At 37.5% G+C, this 19,799-nt stretch overlaps 1 protein-coding gene and 1 pseudogene across 3 annotated transcripts in view; one reads left to right on the forward strand and one right to left on the reverse strand.

The window, feature by feature from the left end:
• The window catches only part of DOCK4 (dedicator of cytokinesis 4), a 438,609-nt gene that overhangs the window by 103,336 nt on the left and 315,474 nt on the right, over positions 1-19,799 (reverse strand). For both annotated transcript variants that reach the window (XM_079149349.1, XM_079149348.1), the window contains exons 24-25: positions 7,081-7,208; positions 4,310-4,444 (exon numbers count right to left, since the gene is read on the reverse strand). In XM_079149349.1, the coding sequence (XP_079005475.1) occupies positions 4,310-4,444; positions 7,081-7,208 (263 nt within the window). The remainder of the gene's footprint in view (positions 1-4,309; positions 4,445-7,080; positions 7,209-19,799) is intronic.
• Positions 11,950-15,564, forward strand: LOC306667083 (melanoma antigen preferentially expressed in tumors-like; annotated as a pseudogene). The gene has a single exon. The product of its transcript is annotated as a melanoma antigen preferentially expressed in tumors-like (transcript).

The following is a 19,799-nucleotide window of genomic DNA, read 5'->3' on the forward strand; positions in this document are numbered from 1 at the left end:
TAGCTATAACCACAAAAGATGTCTGCAACAATGACAATATTAGTGTGATTCCTGTCGTTGCCACAAAAACTAATGTTTAAAATTTATTCTTAGACCAGATACCGTTCAAACACATTGACAGATTTGACAAAATCCTGTCATTAACTTTGGGATGAGGAAAATTATTTTCTCTGTTTTAAAGATAAACAGAGGCTTAGAGACATGCGTAACTCAACCCACATCCTGCAGTCAGTGAAACAGTAAATCAAACCAGGTCTGCCTGAGTCCTCCAAAAAAAATGTCTTAAAGCATAAAACCAGAGTCATAGAAGGTAAAGTCACAAAAGAATTTGGATGAGTTTCCTAGAAAATTTCATCTCACATTTCTTGAAGAGTTAAGCTTTTCACACAGCAAAGAGCACCACAGAGTTGTGTGGGAAGGACTCTCTTTATGTGATTTTTCTAAAATTTAGGACTCAGGATGGTCACCATGTCTGCCCCACCCCCTACATCACCCGCAAGCCTGACTCACTGCCTTCTTTGAGTCTGTTGCTTCTCACTGGTTATTGCACTGTGATGGCCTAAAGAACAAGAATTTCCCATAGAGATGAGGAAAGCATTTTAGCTTGTGACCACAGGCAGTACTTGCTATGTGCAGCATTTGCTATGATTCTGTTTGCTGGGCTATTATAATTTCATGTAACAGGTTTATTTCCAGGAAATAGTTACATGTTACCATCAAAACTATAATGAAGACTTCCCTTATACCTATGTAAAAAGGTAAGTATACGTCCCCCTACTATTCCTACTAAGCAAAATTAAAAACCTAGATATTATATATAAAGAGACAAACAGAAGAAGACTGTGAAAGCTGGAGAGAGAAGACAGACTGAATAGGAAACTTGAGACCCAAGGAAGGTCATGGTGCTATTTTCTTTTTGCCCCTTGTTTACTCCAAACTTGGCATTAAAAGAAGCAGGTATTCCTGAAACACCAATAGTTTTTGGAGTCAGGGAGTCCCTAAGAGAAGCCTGCTCTGTAACCAAAGGACAGGAAAGGGGACCCTGACAAGACAATAGTTTAAGTAATAACTACTATACTCCAGTTGAACACCACAAAATCTGTTGGCTTCACCCACATTTCCACCTTGAAGGCGAGGTGGGAGCCTAGACTCTCACCTTTATGAAGTTGTAATAAGGAACCCCAATCTCTCCTAGGGCTGTGTCAGATAAAACCCAAAGGGAGTAGATACTTTCATCCCCAGTGGGAAGTGTCAGTGAAGGTGGGGACTTCCATTATTACCTGGCAGTAACAATCACACTTTTCTCTCCCTACTGGGTGGTGCCAGAGGAGGCCTCCTGGAGAGTCAGGGCATTCACTATCGCCCAGGAATAACAGGGCCATTCCCACAATGATGTCAGTAGAGATTATGTGTAAGGCCAGAACTTTCCATCCCGCCCAGCAGTAACAAGGATCCCTCTTCCCTCAGGTGTCAAGATTTGGGCTTCTACCGCCATCTGGCCATAATAAGTTGGAATCTTCTTCTTTCCCAACTGAATGAGACTGCATAAATTCAGCAAAAACAGAAGGCTTACATAAGATCCAGAATCTTATAACACAGAACTGTTTAGATTTCAAATGAAGATCATTACACCAAGAAACAAGAATATCTCAAACTGAATGAAAAAAAGACTGTCAACAGATGTCAACATTGAGATGATGGAGGTGTTAAAATGATTCAACACAACTTGCACAAAAAATTAACTTAAAATGTTTCATGGTTCTAGATGCTAATTACAAAATTATAAAATTTTTAGGAAAAAAGCTAGGCGGTAAACTTCAGGATATAGAACTAGACAAAAGAGTTCCTAGACTTGACACCAAATACAGGATCCAAAAAAGGGAAAATTTAATAAACTGGACTTCATTAAAGCTAAACATATTTGCTTTTGCAAACTCTGGTAAGAGAATTAAAAAAAAATAACTACAGAGTGGGAGAAAACACCAACAAACCATGTTTTGAATAATGAACTACATAATATGTAGAATATATAAAGAACCATCAAAACTCAACAGTAAAAGAGCAATTCAATAAGAAAATGGAAATGATATAAAGAAACATTTCACTGGAGTGGATACAGAGATGCAAATAAGTATACGAAAAGAATGTAGGTGTCATTAATTATTAGAGAAATACAAATGAAAACCACAACAAGATATCACTCTATACCTATCAGAAAGCACCCCACCCTTAAGAAAAGTTAAGTTACAATACCAAATGTAATGAGGGTGTTGAGAACCTATTCATAAATGGGAATATAAAATGGCATAGCCACTGTGGAGAAAAATCAGGTAGTTCCTTAAAAATTTAAACATGCAGCTACCATATGGGTTAGCAGTTATAACCCTGGGAATTTATATTACAGAAAATAAGACTTATGTTCACATGAAACCTATACACAATGTATGTAACAGCTTTATGGGTAATAGCTGAAATCTGGAAACAAACCTGGTGACCTTTAGTGGGTGAATGGTTAAACACACCATGTTTTATCACACCATGGAGTGATACTCATAATTACAAAGGAACTAGTGATACAACTACCTGGATGAATCTTCAGAGAATTATGTCAAGTTTAAAAAAGGTCACAAAAGATCACATACTATATGTTTCTATTTATATAACCTTCTTGAAATGACAAAATTAGAGAAATAGAGAACAGAGTTGTGGTTGCTAGGGCTTAAGGAGGAGGTGGAGGTGCAAAGGAAGTGGGTTTAGCTATAAAACGGAAACACGAGTAATACTCAGGGTGATGGAAATATTCTGCATCCTAATTTTATTAATGTCAGTATTTTGGTTGTGTTGTTGTTCTAGAATACTGCAAGAGGTTACCATTGAGAAAACTAAGTAAAAGGCACGTGGGATAGCTTTATATTATTTTCTTTGACTGCATATTATACTTATCAAAATGAAAAGTTTAATGTAAAAAAGATAAAAAAAGTCCCCCATATTTAAAACAAAACCCCCAAACTTTTGAACTCCATTGGCATTAAGCAGCAGTAATATGGTGTGAGAATTTATTGTGCAACAGGTAATGTGACAAGTACATGCAGCAAACTCTAGAAGTCAGGCCCCATTTTACAGGTGAAATTCCATTAGGCCAATGAGAGACTGCAATTTACACTTCTTTTAAAGAAGCAGTGTGGCAACTATACTCATTAGGAAGCTTTTCATGATACTTTCAACTCTAGTTTATTAACAAAGAATTTAACTTTACTTCCCCAAACCAGAATTTCATTTGTTCAGGTAAATCTCAGCAACAGAAGTGAGAAGAAAGCAACATAAAGATAGCCATCCTGAAACAGCCAACTTTTGAAGGAAAACTACTGCACACTTATTATTTTAAGTTAAAAAAAATTGTTTGCCTTAGGGTCTAGGTGAGCATTTTTAAGACAGCAGTTCCATAGCACACTATAGGTAAAACTAATGGAAAAGGTTGATGCTTTTGTAAATAATTTATATGTGAAAACTGCAGTATCTAATGACATTTCAGAAAATGATACCATTTGCTTGCAAGAACATTCTCAATAAAGACTAAAGATATTTTTTAGTAGTTGAATGTGTATTTTAAATAGAAATATGTGTGTGTAATGGCTAGGGATAACTCACTGGTACAGAGCTTGCCTGGTATGCACAGGCCTCTAGCACTGCTGAAAGAAAAAAAAAATGTGTACACATATTTAAATATATATATGTACATATATGTAAACTGTCAGATACATCATTTCTTAATAGTTTATGTGAATTGCATTATTTACATTAGACTCCTCAGATAGTGGGTCTTGAAGGCCCCTTAGAATTTACCAAGTCAAATCTTATCATTTCATAGCTGAGGGAACTGAAGCTTAGCAAAGTAAAGACCCTGGCTAGACACAATGAAAAATCCAAAATTAGAATCCAAGGCCCCTGACTCCCATGGCCCTATTTCACCATTTTTGGTTCCTCAGGCAATTTGATAGGTGAAAAGAGAATGAAAATTTACTAAGTGAACTGGGAATATAAAATTGTAGATTAAATTGGGCAAAACAAACTAATATCAAAGTTAGCTTTCTGAAATTAGAAAATGCTTGCTGCAAGATCTTTTAACCACAAGATTCATATCCCAGTTTTCTTATAAAATTAAGGAAACTTCACATACATTTGAAACGTTTGCAGATATTCTCCCAAGCTTGAATTTCCCGGATTCTTATAGTAACCCACCCTCAAAGTGACTGAAGCTTTAAGAAGCCAAATTAGGCCCTGTTCCAAGTGCCATTTGCTTTAATCTTACAGTCACATCCTGGAATTGGAGCCTCATTGTGGAGCCGGATGGCTGAGGTCGGCTGGTGATCTCCAGGATGGTCCTCAGCAGGATGTCCAGCAGGCTGGCCACTATCACATCTATTTCCTCCAACACAGATTTTTCCTTAGGGGGGAAAAAAAATCTTCAGGAAATTGTGGCTTAATAGGTGTATTATTCTCTCTTTAATTGCAAAAGGGGAAAAGATCCATTTCCAAATATAGAATTGAAGACTCAAGAGAACTCAAGAGCATGAGAGACCTGGACCTTGCTTAAGTGAATGACCTCACAGAAAACCAAGGCCCAGAGAAGTAACAGCTTGCCCAAGGGTACACCACCTGGCTGTGCAGTGGATACCTGAGATACAAATGAAAAGGCGGGATGAGACCACAGGAAGCACAACAGGTCAACCGAGAATGACAGCTATGCCTCTAATAGGCAGGTATCTCAGGCAAGTCAGTCTGCCTCTCTACGCCTGCTTCCTCACTGAAAGACTCCCCTGATTCTTAAAGTATGTAATTCCGTGATTCCCAATTGTGCTTACATTTACTCTTCTCCACACTGGAGCTACACAGGTCATTTTCCCAAACACTGGTTGATATGCAAATAACTATTCCTATAAAACACGATTTTAAAAAATCCTACATGTAAATATTAGGAAATGGTGATTAGTCTAGACAAACACCCTTAGCTAGCATGGAGCTAGGTTCAACCGTGACAAGAACTGCTTTCCTGAAGCACAGTTAATACTACCCAAGCCCCCAGGATTTGAGAGAGATATTCAAATTGCTCTGCACTGACTGTATGTGGTGGATCTGGGTTCTTTTATTATACTTGCACAAGACAAAACTCTGTGTACAAATGCTCCTTACCAAGGAGATCACTCTTTGTAAAGAATACTGGTAGAAAGTGTGAAATTCTAACAAGCTTTTAGGTTATGATTTTATGAACCTTGCTATACTTGAAAGAAAGCTACCAAGGTTCCCCTCCAATAAGTAGGTTTCTGCTCTGAAATCCTTATCACAAGGTCCAAAACCTGGTCGCAACTTCCAAATTGAGATAGAGAAGGAGAAATAGAAACTAATAACTTCCACTACTGCTGATATTTATTTTTGGCTTTGCATAGTGAACAATTTAGCTTACTTTTTAACTGCAGTAATTATAATTTGGAAAAATATTCCAAGTATGTATTTACAGAGGGAGTTTTAAATCAGAATGTATGGCTTCTCCCTGTTGCCACTCTTCTAATCCAGTTCCTCTGGGGCCTGGATCTCCGAGGTGGGTAAAAGTGAACTGTTCCTTTGCACACACCAGTCATCACAGTTTTAGATTCAGGGCTTTTAGCCTTTTTCCCTCAAATACTACTGTTCTGGTTTGGATGTGAGTTGTCTCCCAAAGGCTCATGTGTGAGACATACAAGAAGGTTGAGAGGAGAAATTGTTGGCTTGTAGGAGTCTTTTTTTTTTTTTTTTTTGGTGCTGGGTATTGAACCCAGGGCCTTGTGCTTGCAAGGCTTGTAAGAGTCTTAACCCAATGAGTAATTTAATCCCCTGATAGGGATTAACTGAGTGGTAGGGTGTGGCTGGAGAAGGTGGGAATCGGGGCGTGGCTTTGGGTATATATTTGTATCTGACAAGTGGAGTCTCTCTGCTCTCTCATGAACATGTGAGTTGTTTCCCTTGGCCACACTCTTCCACCATGATGTCCTGCCTCACCTGGAGCCCTCAGGAATGTAGTTGGTAGTTTATGGATTGAGACTTCTGAACCTGTGGGCCCCCAAATAAACTTTTCCTACTCTACAGTTGAGCTGGTTGTGTTCTTTTAGTCACAGCAGTGAAAAAGCTGACTAAAACACCAACTCTGCTCCCACACTACTGGGGCCCTCTCTCCATGGCTCCCTTGGGGACCCATCCCAGCTCTTCAGAGCTGATCATAACAGTGACAAAAATGGGGAAAGTGAAGCACAGAGGTATTAGGGAAGCACAGACACAGGCATCTCAGCACTCACTGCCAAAATTCTGCCTTGTACAACCTGTTACCAATAAGGATAATACTTAACAGTTGCAGATTGACAGAACTGGAACAGGATATCCTTCCTATGTGCATGTCACACAAAACCCCCGAGCCATGAATAGAAATACCCTGGTTGGTCCCATTTATAAACAAGTATGCTGTTTTTCTTATTTCGCACCACATTCTCTAACACAATACACTGCATCAAGAGTCAAGCACATTGACAAGAATCCCCAAAGCCTAAACAATTTAGATAACTATTGTTGGGGGCAAAGTAATGCTTGTATTGCAAGTTATCCCTCGTCTCCTGGGGCTGTCCTTTGCTTCCACAATCTCCATGGGACGAGGCCCAAGGGCTGAAGCCAAGCTCTGAGCATCCTGATGTGGTCTCACAGAATGGACCCCAACAACTTCTTTGCAAGTAGTAATTTATTCTTGCCACAGAGTGTTCATCACATCGAGATTAAAGACACATGTGGGAGGCTTTGAGCTTTCTAATTTTTCTCACTTGGTATTCAGTTTTTTCTTGAAACCTAAGTTTAAGAACCCAGGTTAGCTAGGGTTACAGTAATCTCACGAGGGTTAAAAAAAAATTCCTTCCGAGAAAAGGCAAAAAAACCCAGTCCAGTGGCAAATGAAAGTGAGTTTCAGAGGGTTTCTCTGTTGGGTGGTTTCTTTGAAGATGTTTAAAATTTTACTACCAAAAGCTATTTGATGGGAACTACATACTATGACCTGTATTTACTTACTGAGCTATTTTTCTTGATGAGGCAAAATACGTTGCTAAGGATACGTGCGCACATGATCAAGTCCTTCTGTTCTTGCAAGTGAATGTGGAGGTGATGTAACACGACAGGCAGGAGAATGTACCGGGAATCTGGGGAGAGCAGAATCATTACTGTCACATCTGTTAAAGTCCCACGCAAAACCCAGTGCATCCTTATCTACTTTTTAATACCGTTTTAATTGTTAAATTAGTAACACATGTAATTACAAGGGCTCCAGCTCTACATGATTTACATTAAAAAATAGTAGCTTTATTTCCCCAATATAATTCCTACATTCAAAAGACCTTTGCCTTTTAGTTGAAACAGGTTTTCTTCTTTTCCAAGAGTTTTACCTCCAAATTTCTAAATTGAATGCTTCTCTTGCTCTTTCGTGAATTTTCACTGAGACAGACCGTCCACGGACTTCTTACTATGGTAAATGATGATTCAGTCTTTTTATTCCCCTCCCTTCTCCACAGTCTTTCAAAATAGTAGTTATATCACAATTTCTGGTTAAGTGAACATTATGGTTTTGCTCCCGTTCTGATTCCCAGCCCTTTGTATGTGACCCGATTATTTTGGTTCTCTCTCTCTCTGAAAGCTGTTGGGAAATTATCTTTGTCCAAGGAAATTCAGCATTTCATAGTAAGTGTATTATTTTGGTCCTTTCAATTTAAAAACCCATGTCCTTCAGTTTGGGAACTTGTCTTCTATTATTTCTAGAATTATTTTCTTCCCTCCATTTTCTCTATCCTCTGAGACTACAAATTTACACTGTGAATCTCTATTCTATCTTCTGTTTTTCTTGAATATTCTTTCATTTTTTTGTCTAATTTCCTGGGCAGTTTCCATATTTTATCTTCCAACTCTTCAATTCAGTTTTCTTATTCATGCTATCATATATTTCATTTCCAAGAGCTTTCTTATTCCCTGATCTAGTGTCTGGGTTTGTGTGATCAAGTAGGTCCCTGGGAGGGGAGGGGTCCCATATTTGATTTCATGCTATGCTGTGTTGCAGTCATCTTGAAATTTTTCCATAATTTTAAACCATAGGTTTTGCATTTTCATTATTTAGTCATTATTGTTTACTCCCCTGACTATTCTCTTTTACAGTTTCCTGTTCATGTTTCATGGATGTACAATTCTTCTGAGATACACAATTCCCTTTGGAAATGTCAGAGATAATTTTTGGGTATTTTGCAGGTATCCCTGAATTATCTTTTTTGTCTTTCAAGTTATTGTTTTGTTTCCTTATTTTAGTCTCTACCTTCAAATTAGAGTTTTCACCAATATCTGGAGAGGTCTTTCATTATTCATTTATGTTTACAAATTAAAAACTAAAAGGCTAACTGGAAAGAAAAAACCAACCAACCAACCAAACTACCTCTTGTGTGCCTTGTTAAGTTTGTGCACTGGTGAAGCTTTACTGCTGGACTGAAGGCCTCCAGTTGTTCATATGGAATCCCCATATTTCAGTATCTGAATATTAGGCCAGTCAGTTGCTTTGGAGAGAAATTGGCCAGTTCCCTCTCTGGGGACAATGAAACTATCTTAAAGTTAATTTAAAATCCAGAAAGGAGGGGCTGCGATCACCAACTCAGTGGTGAGGTGCTCACCTACCATGTGTGAGGCACTGGGTATTATCCTCAGTACTACATAAAAATAAATAAATGAATAAAGGTATTGTGTCAAGCTCCAACTAAAAAAATATTAAAAAAAAAAAAAAACAAAAAAAACCCAGAAAGGAAGTAGAGTGTAGAGGTCTCACTTTTTCAGAAAATTTCTTTATAAAAACCCTTTCTAAAACTTTAGCAAATCGACTCTAACACTATGTAACATATTACTTCATGACCAGATGAAGCAGTTTATCCTAAAAGCAAGTTTTTTTTAATACTGAAAAACTGTACTACTATACTAAAAATCATACAGTATCAGAGAAGAAAGATAAGGGCAGTTGGTTTTTTTTGTTGGAGGTGGGGACCAGGGATTGAAATCAGGAGCACTTGACCACTGAGTCACATCCTCATGCCTATTTTGTATTTTATTTAGAGACAGGGTCTCACTGAGTTGCTTAGCACCTCGTTTTCGCTGTAGCTGGCTTTGAACTCACTATCTTCCTGTCTCAGCCTCCCCAGCCACTGGGATTACAGGTGTGTGCTACTGCACCTGGCTACAATTGGTTTTGTCATCAATAGTAGTTAGGTTCTATAAAGTAACCATGAAAAATGAAATCGTGAATACTGACCTACCACTCCTAGGGAAAATAAATAGATATAGATGGAGATAGAGATCTAGATACACACATACATCTATCTCAAATTGGTTACAATCTTAAATCCTAAAAACAACTCAACTGAGAAGATCCTATTGTATTTTACAAGTTCAGATGTTAAGTGACTTTGAGTGAGACTGCCCCACTGATAGGCGTCTAAGCCAGGATTCAAACTCTGCCAACTAGGCCCTTCCCACCCCCAAAGCTGGAGTTTCTAGCACCGTACTGCCCTGTCTCCTCCCATCTCCATCATCTCTTCATCTGTGTATGGGAATGGAAATGAAAGCACAGCCTTGTTTTTTTTTTGTTTTTCTTTTCTTTTTAACCCTCCAGTGAGATTATGTGCATCAGTGACTCAACTCTTTTTTTTTTTTTTTTCCAGCTGTGTATTTCTGTGGATGATCACAAAAGGGCCATGAGTATTGATTCTGATGTTGCAAACCCATTTTATTAAGTAGGTGAATCCGTAATTATGGAACCCCCTGCTCTGGTTTTCTAAAAGATGTCATCTGTGTGACAATTCAAATGACTATCCTTAGTTTAAAAATTTTATGTGGATCTCTTAAATACTTGCATAAATTATAATTTCACTTGACTCACTCAAGAATGAATGGTTAGTCCAAGTAAACTCCACATTTATTTATTAAAGAAACTGAATCTGTAGTTAAAATCCTTCCTACAAGGAAAATTCTAAGTCCAGATGGCTTCACCGGTGAGTTTTATGAAGGATTTATAAAAGAAGTCATACAAGCCTATGCAAATTTTCCTAGATATGAGATTAGAGACTATAATTCATTTTATGAGGGTAGCACTACCCTGATGCCCAAATCAGCCAAAGACATTACGAGATAAGAAAACTACACACTGACATTCTTCATGAACATGGATTTAAAAATTATTATGAAATTGGAGCAAAACAAATATAGCATATACATTCTACTAGAATATATTTCTCAAGAAAATGCAAAGTGCTTTTAATACTTGAAAATTGATCAATGCACTTTACCATATTAGCTATAAATACAGAAAAAACTTTCTCTAAAAAAATTTTTTTTGTAGTTGTAGATGGACAGCATGACTTTATTTATTTGTTTATTTATAGGTGATGTTAAGGATTGAAGCCAGTGCCTCACATGTGCTAGGCAAGTGCTCTGCCACTGAGCTACAGCCCCAGCTCCCAGGAAAATCTTTTGACAAAATTCAGTACCAGTCATAATAAAAATTTTCAGGAGGCTAGGAACAGAAAGCTATTTCCTCAGATTGATAAAGGGCATTAATGAAATGCCTACTTTTAGCTATCACAATACTTAGTATTGGAAAATTGAATAGTTTCTCCCTAACAACAAAAAATAAAGGAAGGATACCCAATTTTATCAGTTCACTTCAGCACTGTCTGTCAGTCTGGCCAATGTAACAAGGTAATTTTAAAAATAGAAAAAAGAAGAAAAATGCTTATAGATTAAAAGGAAGTAGTAAAATTCTCTCTAATCACAGCATATACAATTATCAATATGGAAAATGCTATAAATCTAAAAAAATGTTACTGACCTATTAAGTAAATTAAGTGATGACAAAATACAAGTTTAATGTGCAAACTTCAATTATATTTCTATATAATGGTAATAATAAGAAATTAAAATTAAATAGCAATACACTTTTGGTACTGGGGATTGAACTCAGGGTGCTTTAACATAGATCTATATCCCCAGTCCTTTTTATTTTATATTTTTCAACTTGAAAAAGGGTCTCACTAAGTTGTTGAGGTTGACCTGGAACTTGTGATCCTCCTGACTCAGCCTCCCAGATTGCTGGGATTACAGGTGTGTACCACCATAACCAGCTAGCAATGCAATTTCTAACAACATATATGAAGCACAAAGAAATAAATTCAGCAATTACCTCAATGTCGCTAAACCATTTTTTCTTTAAGAAGTGTCAGGCAAGACAATGTAGAAATGGTAAGTTTTTCAACAAATGGTTCTGGAACAACTAGATACCCAGTTAAAAATCTGAACCTCTATCGTTACCTCATACTGTATACAAAAATTAACTTGGGATATATCATGGACCTAAATGTAAAGCTAAAAGCATAAATCCCCTGGAAGAAAACACAGGATCTATCCTAGTGACTCTAAGCTAGATTTCTTAGACAGGTACTAAAACCTACTAACTACCAAAAACTGATGATTGGAATTCATCAAAATTAAAAATTCCACTTAATTTGCACCATGGACTCTGTTCAAGGTCCCTATTTGAGGCCTTCTTTCTATTCATGGACTCTAAAATCAGAATGAGATTTTAATTCCAGCTCTGTCAAATATTAGTTGTGTGATCTTCGGCTATTCCCTTGACTTCTCTGTTCTTCAGTCTTTTCATCTGTAAAATGGGGATAACAAAAGTACATCCTCCTGGGATTGTCTTAAGGATGACATGAGCTAACAATACTTGGAAGGTAGTAAGTACTATACAAGTGGTGATTAAGACACAGTGACAAACCCACAGCCATCTGAGCCTTGACAAAGGGGCCCAAAACAGAAGTTGGAGAAAAAGTGTCTTTAACAATAATGATGCTGGGAAAATTTGATATCCATATGTAGGAGAACAAAACTAGATCCCTATCTCTCACCCTGCACAAAATTCACCTCTAAGCGGATCAAAGACCTACGAATTAGACCAGAAAATGCAACTGCCAGAAGAAAACATAAGGTTAACCCTCCAACACATTGGCACAGGCAACAACTTCCTCAATGACCCATTATGCTAGGTAAATAATACCTAGAATTAATAAAGGGGATGGCATAAATTAAAAAACTTCTCCATGACACAGGAAACAATCAACAGAGTGAAAAGACAACCTCTACAATGGGAGAACATCTTTGCCAGCTATTCTTTTGACAGAGGATTAATATCCTGCGTATATAAAGAACTCAAAAAATGTAACACTAAAAACCCAAATAATCCAACAATAAATAGGCAAATGAACTAATCAGACCTTTCTCAAAAGAAGAAACACAAATGGCCAAAAAATAAAGGAAAAAATGTTCAACATCTTTAGCAATCAGGAAAATGCAAATCAAAACCACACTGAGATTTCATCTCACTCCAGTTAGAATGACAGTCATCAAGAATACAAATAAGGCAGGGCGCTACCAAGTCTGATGGTGCATGTGGTAAGCTCCTGAGAGGAAGTGAGGGGCTTCCACTGCTGAGGGACTTCCACTACATTGGATGAGTCTGAAGATTTTTCTGAATCTTCAAAGTAGGTTCAAGAAGATGGAACAAATTGCCCCAGCCACACTGCTAGAGTTTGCTGCACAGAGTCTAGTGAGTAATGAGGCTGCAGCTGTCCATGCTCTTGAGGAGCTCCCAAGAGACCTTTTTGTTCCATTGTTCATTGCTGCATTCTTGGGTGGGCATAAGAAGATACTGAAGGCAATGGTGAGAATTTGGCCCTTTTGCTGTCTCCATATTGGGGCACTGAGTGTACGGGATTCATACTATGAAATCTGGAAAGCCATGATTGATGGTCTTCAGATCCTGCCTGCACAGAACTGAGGATCCTAGATTTAAGGCAGGATACAGACTACAGGACCACATGCTCTGAGATCAGGACCATGTTACCTTTCTGTTTTCAGTCTTGTGTTTTCTCACAGCACTCTAATCTGAAACTACAAGAAGCCCAGCAGAGTGTTACACATATCAGAAATGTAACTTCAGATTCTGAGCCTCAGTCATCCTGGGAACCCATGGAATTATTAGTGGACCTTTCCTTTCATGGTACCTTGAAAACAAGACAGTTTCTTTCTTTTCTTCGGAGGAAAACCGAGCAGAGCTTTGGGTCCTTGCACCTCTGCTGTAGGGATTTGCAAATTGATAAAATATCTGACTATAAAAGCATCCTGAAGTTTCTGGATCTGATATGCATTGATCATCTTGGAGTAGATCAGGCTTATCTGAGTGAAGTTACCAACCTTTTAGATCAGATGGTCCACCCTGACAGCCTTAGTCTGTCTAAAATCCCTTTTAAATCTTGTAAGGGAAAACTTCAGAAATTTTCTCACCAATCTTAGGTGGATGGACAACCTCCAAGAGCTCAGCTTGTCTTTCTTCTGCCTCACAAATCAGCTGCAGAAACTGCTCAGAGTCCTGCCACCTCAGTTGGATGCACTGCATCTTTCTGTGGACTTTCTAGCAGAGACTTCACTGTTCTGTCCCAGAGCTCTCAGGTCACCCACCTAAGACTGTTGAATCTCAGTAACAACCAGACATCTTGGGAAGTTTCTGAGTCCTTCCAGATACCTCTGGAGACATTCTCAGGCACTCTGTGTCATCTAGAGATAAACAGTTGCCTTATGACAGACTCTACTCTCTCTTGTCATCCCAGCCCTAAGCTGCTGTTCCCACCTTTGTGTCCTTAACTTTGCCTCCAATCCCATAACAATGCCTATGCTCATGAGTCTTCTTCAGGACTTAACAGGCTTGATGGAGGTGAGGCATGTGATCTATCCAATCCCTGTTCATTGCTGTGGACAACTGCAGTTTAATGGCAGTTTAGACCAACAGAAGCTTGTTGAAGTATAAGCAGAATTGAAGGCAATGCGGCAGGCAGTACACCAGAATGACATGCACTGAACCACTTGTCCTGAGTGATTTTCACAGTAAAAAGAGTTGTTTCAATACTTATGTGTGGTCTTTAAAACATTCAGTGTTCTTGCCTGAAGCCCAAGTTGTAGAGACATATGTAAAATTCCATTATTCTATGAAACTGGTGTTAGAGAGCTTGTATATATAACTGATCTGTATAAAAGAAGAACTCTAAGAAGGAAATAGAGGACTCTGAGAAGTCCTGTGGGTCTCTTATCTATTTTCCTTCTCCTTATTATCTCACCAGTGTTGGGTATGTGATGTGAGCTGACCCAATCACGGTACAACATGTCCTTATCTACACTGATGGGTACTTGACACAAGTCAGGACTATTCAATCATTTCTTGGATGCCTTTGTGAAGTAGGTGGCAGTTATTGACGCTGATAAATTTATCCTGAGTTACTTTAATCTTCCTGTATTTAAGATTGCCTTAGGATGTTTATTTTTTTTAAAAAAAAAGCATCTGCAATTAAAGGGGGGAAAACTATGTCTCTATCCACTTTGTTGTCAATCATAAATCACTACCTCCTTTTCTAAGTGTCAGACCTCTGGGGTTAAGTTGCTGTTTATTTTACATATACTCACCAAGGATCTGTTATAAGGTAGATACTGTTCCATGTATGAAAAAGGAAAAAGCAAATCAGACATGGTCCCTACCTCAAGTCACTTACAGAACAGATGTTCTATGATTTATCCCTCTACTCTTTCTTAGGACATTTTGCAAAATTATTTAATCCTCCTATGCCCTAGATTTTGTTTTCACTTTTACCTTTAACATACTGTTTTCAATACAAACTGGTTTCTAAGCTATTGAATAGCTCCTCAGTTATTCAACCTCAAGTGAAAGGTTTTCTCTTAATTTATCATAAGTTGCTTTCTTTTAATGTATTGCATATATTTCATTCATGATATAAATATTCCATATTTATCTGTTCCTTCTCTTCTACTAGAGTTACCTTGTTCACTATGGTATAAACTAACTATATGTGTCACTGAGCACTAGAAATTTGGCCCATCCAAAATGGTGATGTACTTTTAAGTATAAAAGGTACATTTGTATGTCCAAGATATTGTAATAAACACAGGATATAGAGTAACTAATTAATAATGTACTTATAATGTTTACATGTTGAATAGCACACTGTATTTTGAAGACAGTAAAATAATGCAAAATTAGTTACTAATTTGATCCTACAGTTTACATGTTGAAATGACCAATGCATTTCAGTGACTTAGTAACAAAAAGAATTGAAAATAACTAATAATTTATGTATAGAGTTTTTTATTGAAATGAAACAGATTGCATTTTAAAGAGTTAGCAAGACTGAAGAGTGTCAAAGTCACAATACATTTATGTTTCCATGTTGAAATGAAAACATACTGCATTTCAGGCTGACTCTGAAAAAAAATGTTTTATTCTTATTACATACACACTGAAATGGTATCATTTCATTTAATGACTTAGAGAAAAGAATGTAAAGATTAATTAAAATAGTTAATTTGATTTTGTCCCATTTTTAGTGATAACAATTTACATTTCCAACTTGGAAAAATGTGAAAATAACTATTATTTTATATATAGTATTTTCTTGATAATACATAGCATCTCAAAGGCTTAAGAAGAACAAAGAATGTAAAATTAATTATTTGTTCATATTTTTCATATTGCTTATATTTTGAAGTGATAATTTATAGCATTTCAAAGTCCTATTAAAATATGAAATTAATGAGCAATTTACTGCTTTCAAATTAGTTATTTTTGGGGGCATTTTTGTGTTAAAATTATTATTAAAATGAAAAAAGAATACAAATAATAATAAATGCTGGCAAGAATACAGGGAAAAAGGAACCCTTATACACTGTTGTTGGGGTTATAAATTAGTACAACCACTATGGTATCAATATGGAGGGTCCTCAAAAGACTGGTGTGGAACCACCATGCTATACCACTCTTTGGTGTTTACTGAAAAGAATTAAAGTCATCATAGTAAAGAGACAAATGCATACCTATATTTATAGCAGGAAAATTCACAATAGCAAAGTTTCAGAACCAGGCTAGTGTCCATGAACAGATGAATAAATAAAAAAAATGTGGTAGATACACACAAGTAAGTTCTACTCATCTATGAAGAAGAATGAAATTATATCATTTCCAGGAAAATATATGGAACTGGTAGGCATTATGTTAAGCAAAATAAAGCAGATTCAGAAAGTCAAGGGTCAAATGTTTTCTCTCATATGTAGAAACTAGAGGAAAAAGGGGAAAAAAAAAGGCTTTCATGAAAATAGAAGGGAGACCATTACAGTAGAGAAAGGGGGTCAGAGGGAAAGAGGAGGAAAGGGAAAGAAGAAAAAATTGGGGATGAGATTTACCAATTATGTTATGTCTGTAGATAAAAGAATATGTGATTCTATATACTAATAAAAATCATAAAAAATACAAACAAGGTATATACAACTGGGAAAGTACCTTTATCATTATTTGGCTGATTTATTATTATTTTTGATTCATTTTAGGAGTTAGGTTTGGAGTCTCATATTTCTTTTTATGCCTGAAAATAGGCTATTAAAAAAAGGATGTCTGGTCTTAGGTTTACCAGAAAAACCTAGTGACATAGGTCCAGGCATTCCATACTTTTATTAAAATACAGACTTGTAAAATCATTCATTGCAGGCCTCCTTTAAATAGTGAATCTCACTAGGAACTTTACTTATTTACAAAGTAATTGATGAACAAAAAGAAAGAGGAAAAAGAAACTGAAAGCTGCAGAGCCAGGAAATACTGTCTAGTGATGTTTAATTAGAAAGGAAGCTAAAGCTTATTTGATCTGTTCCTGCAGTTAGTGGAATTTGATTTCTAAAAATTCAATTGGCAGCCAACTGTTAAGAAAATATCTTTTGCAAAAAAACAGACAAGTAAGTCATATGTAGTGTACTAAAAAAGAAATACCTGAATATCTAGTCTGCAGATGTGCTTTTTCTTCATTACGAGGATAATGTCAGTCAGTGCAAATAACAGAATCAGCCAGTAAATGCCAAACAAGCTGACCGTCTGAAATGCTAATTTTTACCTTTAAGAGATAACATTTGGACCCATCAAGTAAAATTCCCTCAAAAAACTGAAAAACCAAACAAACAAAAAACCCAAAAATCCCCTGTAATTGAACATACACTAACTTTCCACACATTTATCAAAAGAATCTGTTATGAAGATTCTGCCCTTGAAAATGTCACTAGATTCACTCCATGTCTCAGCTAGAGCTCACTCTATTGTCTCCTTTGAATGGATAAGGGGATGTCTCGTTTACTTTTTGCTTTGTGTGCTCCCCACTGGAGCTCCCCATGGCCATGGGATTAAGAGGTAGAGAAATATTGGTATAGGTCTTCCTTTAGCTTCACTGTGAGGAGGTATACCTCTATCAATAAGTTTTGTGGCCTGAGAGTCAGTCCCACGTGGAACACAGAGCCACCTATCTCTTTGTACATACTAGGCCCCAGGTACGGGCTGAGTGTCAGCAAGACACCAAGGCAGCTGCTGTGTGGCAGACTCAGGAGAGAGGGGAAGGAAGTATTCAATACCACACAACTTTGCAAAGAGCAGAGCAGCTAACTACAGAGAAGCACCAGAGCAGCAAAAGCCTGAACTCAGATAAAAGCCACTGGGACATGAACTGCCAAAGTCAGAGATAGTGCAAACCTGAGGACAGACCTCTCTGTCGCTGGAGTACAGATAGCACACACCCAGAGTGCAAAGCACTGCAGATTTAGACTATGTCGGGATCAACAAGGAAAACAAGAGTGCAGCATTAAGGAGGATCTGTGTGAGTGGCTTACAGATTTCACCCACTGGCTTTAGTTCAACCGTGGATGCAAAGCTGATGCTATGTGCACTATTACTTATGTCAACTGTGCCCTCTACTGGCTTGGGACTCCTACCTCTACACCACTATTCTCATGCTCATTCCTAGCACAGAGGTTGCTTTTCCAATAAGATTTCCTTTTCTTCTCCGTCTCTTTTAATACACATCATTTCTTCAGTATCTTTAACTGCTATATCCTAATCCTAACTCCATGACCCAGTACACAGTATATACTCAAGAAACATCTGTCAAACACCTGCTGCTCACTGGTCACTGTTGTGGAAGTGGGAGATATAATTGTGATCTGGGTAAATAAAGGACCTGTCCACTGGGGCTTCCCTTCTGGTGTGGGGGAGGGAGATGGACACTAAATAACTGAATACCCAATTCTTCATCTAGTTAAGAGTTGTGTTGGGCAATCTCGAAGCAAAACACAGTAAGCTGAGAGTGATAATGGGGTGGATGGTGCAGAAAGGAGATTTCTTGAGAAAAGGAGAGTTTAACTGAACCTTGAAGGGTACTTGGAGATAAACTAGGGTCAAAAGGAGTGCAGAAAGTATATTCCAGACAGAGCAAAGCAGAAAGGCGATGGGTACAGGTATGCGGGCAGGGCTAGATCATGAGCCTGGAAATCAATTCTGAAGCATGCCCCCAAACAGAACAAAACAAATGGGTTGAAAGTGAGGAGCTGGGTCTGTTAAGTTTCCAAAAGCAATGATGGCTACATAGTAGATAGGACAAAGGAGATAAGGGAGGACAGTGTAGAAGGATGCAGTGCACTCTGGTCTGGAGATGGGGAAGCAGGGTGGGGAGAAGGGACCCCATGTGAGAGACACTATGGAGACACAAAAGAGACCTGGGTTTTGGGTGCAGATAAAGGGCAAAAGGGAGAAGTTAGTTTCAAGAATGATTCTGAGGTTTCTAGGTGGATGGTGTTGCCACCTTACAGAGACGTAAGATTAGAAAGAAGAATGCTGAGGCTTCCATTTTAGACCTACCAAGTTTGAGAAGCCTATGAGACATTCATATGGAGATGCTGAGAGGACAGCTGGATATTTAGGTTTGAAGCTCAGAGGTGAGATCTGGCCTAGAAGTATGTATTTGAGAACTGTGTCAGTCCATGGTGTTAAATCACATTTTCAATTGTGAAAGACATCTAGTCACTTACAGTGCAATAAAACCAACACTAAACCGCACATAAACTACAGTTCTAAGAAATAAAAGTTACTAGTTGATGGGGGATTATCAATTGCAGTATGATATTATTCTCGAAGTTATCAAATTTAAAGATAAACCTAATCAAACATCCCTCCCTTATGTTATCACCCTTAAGGAAGCTTTAAAAATAGTCTAGTATTCGACTTTATTCCCTCTCACCCTTTCCTTATTTTCTATTGCAGCCTTGTTTCAAATCTATAAAATTGCATATGGTGACAAGGGAGTTTCTCTAAAAACCAAATATATATATATATATATATATATATATATATATATATTCTTTTTTTTTTTTTTAATCACTTTCCTATTAACTTCCTACCATAAACATTTGATTTTCAGTCTCTAGGCAAAAGTAAGTAGCCCTAGCATGCTTCTTACCAAAGGCACATGATACATGCATTTAGGTCTTTATACTTATTTCTATTTCCTGCACTATGTTTTGCTTAACAAACTGCTCAATAATGCCCTAGCAGAAACATATGACTTCTTCTTAGCAAGAAAATAGCTCAGCAGTGACTGTAGATCTCTGATAAATAAATCATCACATACCAAGCAAAGGAACAAATGCAAAATGAATGTCAAACCCACAGCTCTAGCAGAATCTGACCTTGCAGAGCCTAGGAGATTTTGCCCCTGACCTTGACTACTATGCCCTACACTACCTGTCTTTGCTCCCAGCCTCCATTTTTTCCTCCTTCCTCCCAA

Source organism: Sciurus vulgaris (genome assembly GCF_902686455.1).
Source record: "Sciurus vulgaris genome assembly, chromosome: 8".
NCBI lineage: Eukaryota > Metazoa > Chordata > Mammalia > Rodentia > Sciuridae > Sciurus > Sciurus vulgaris.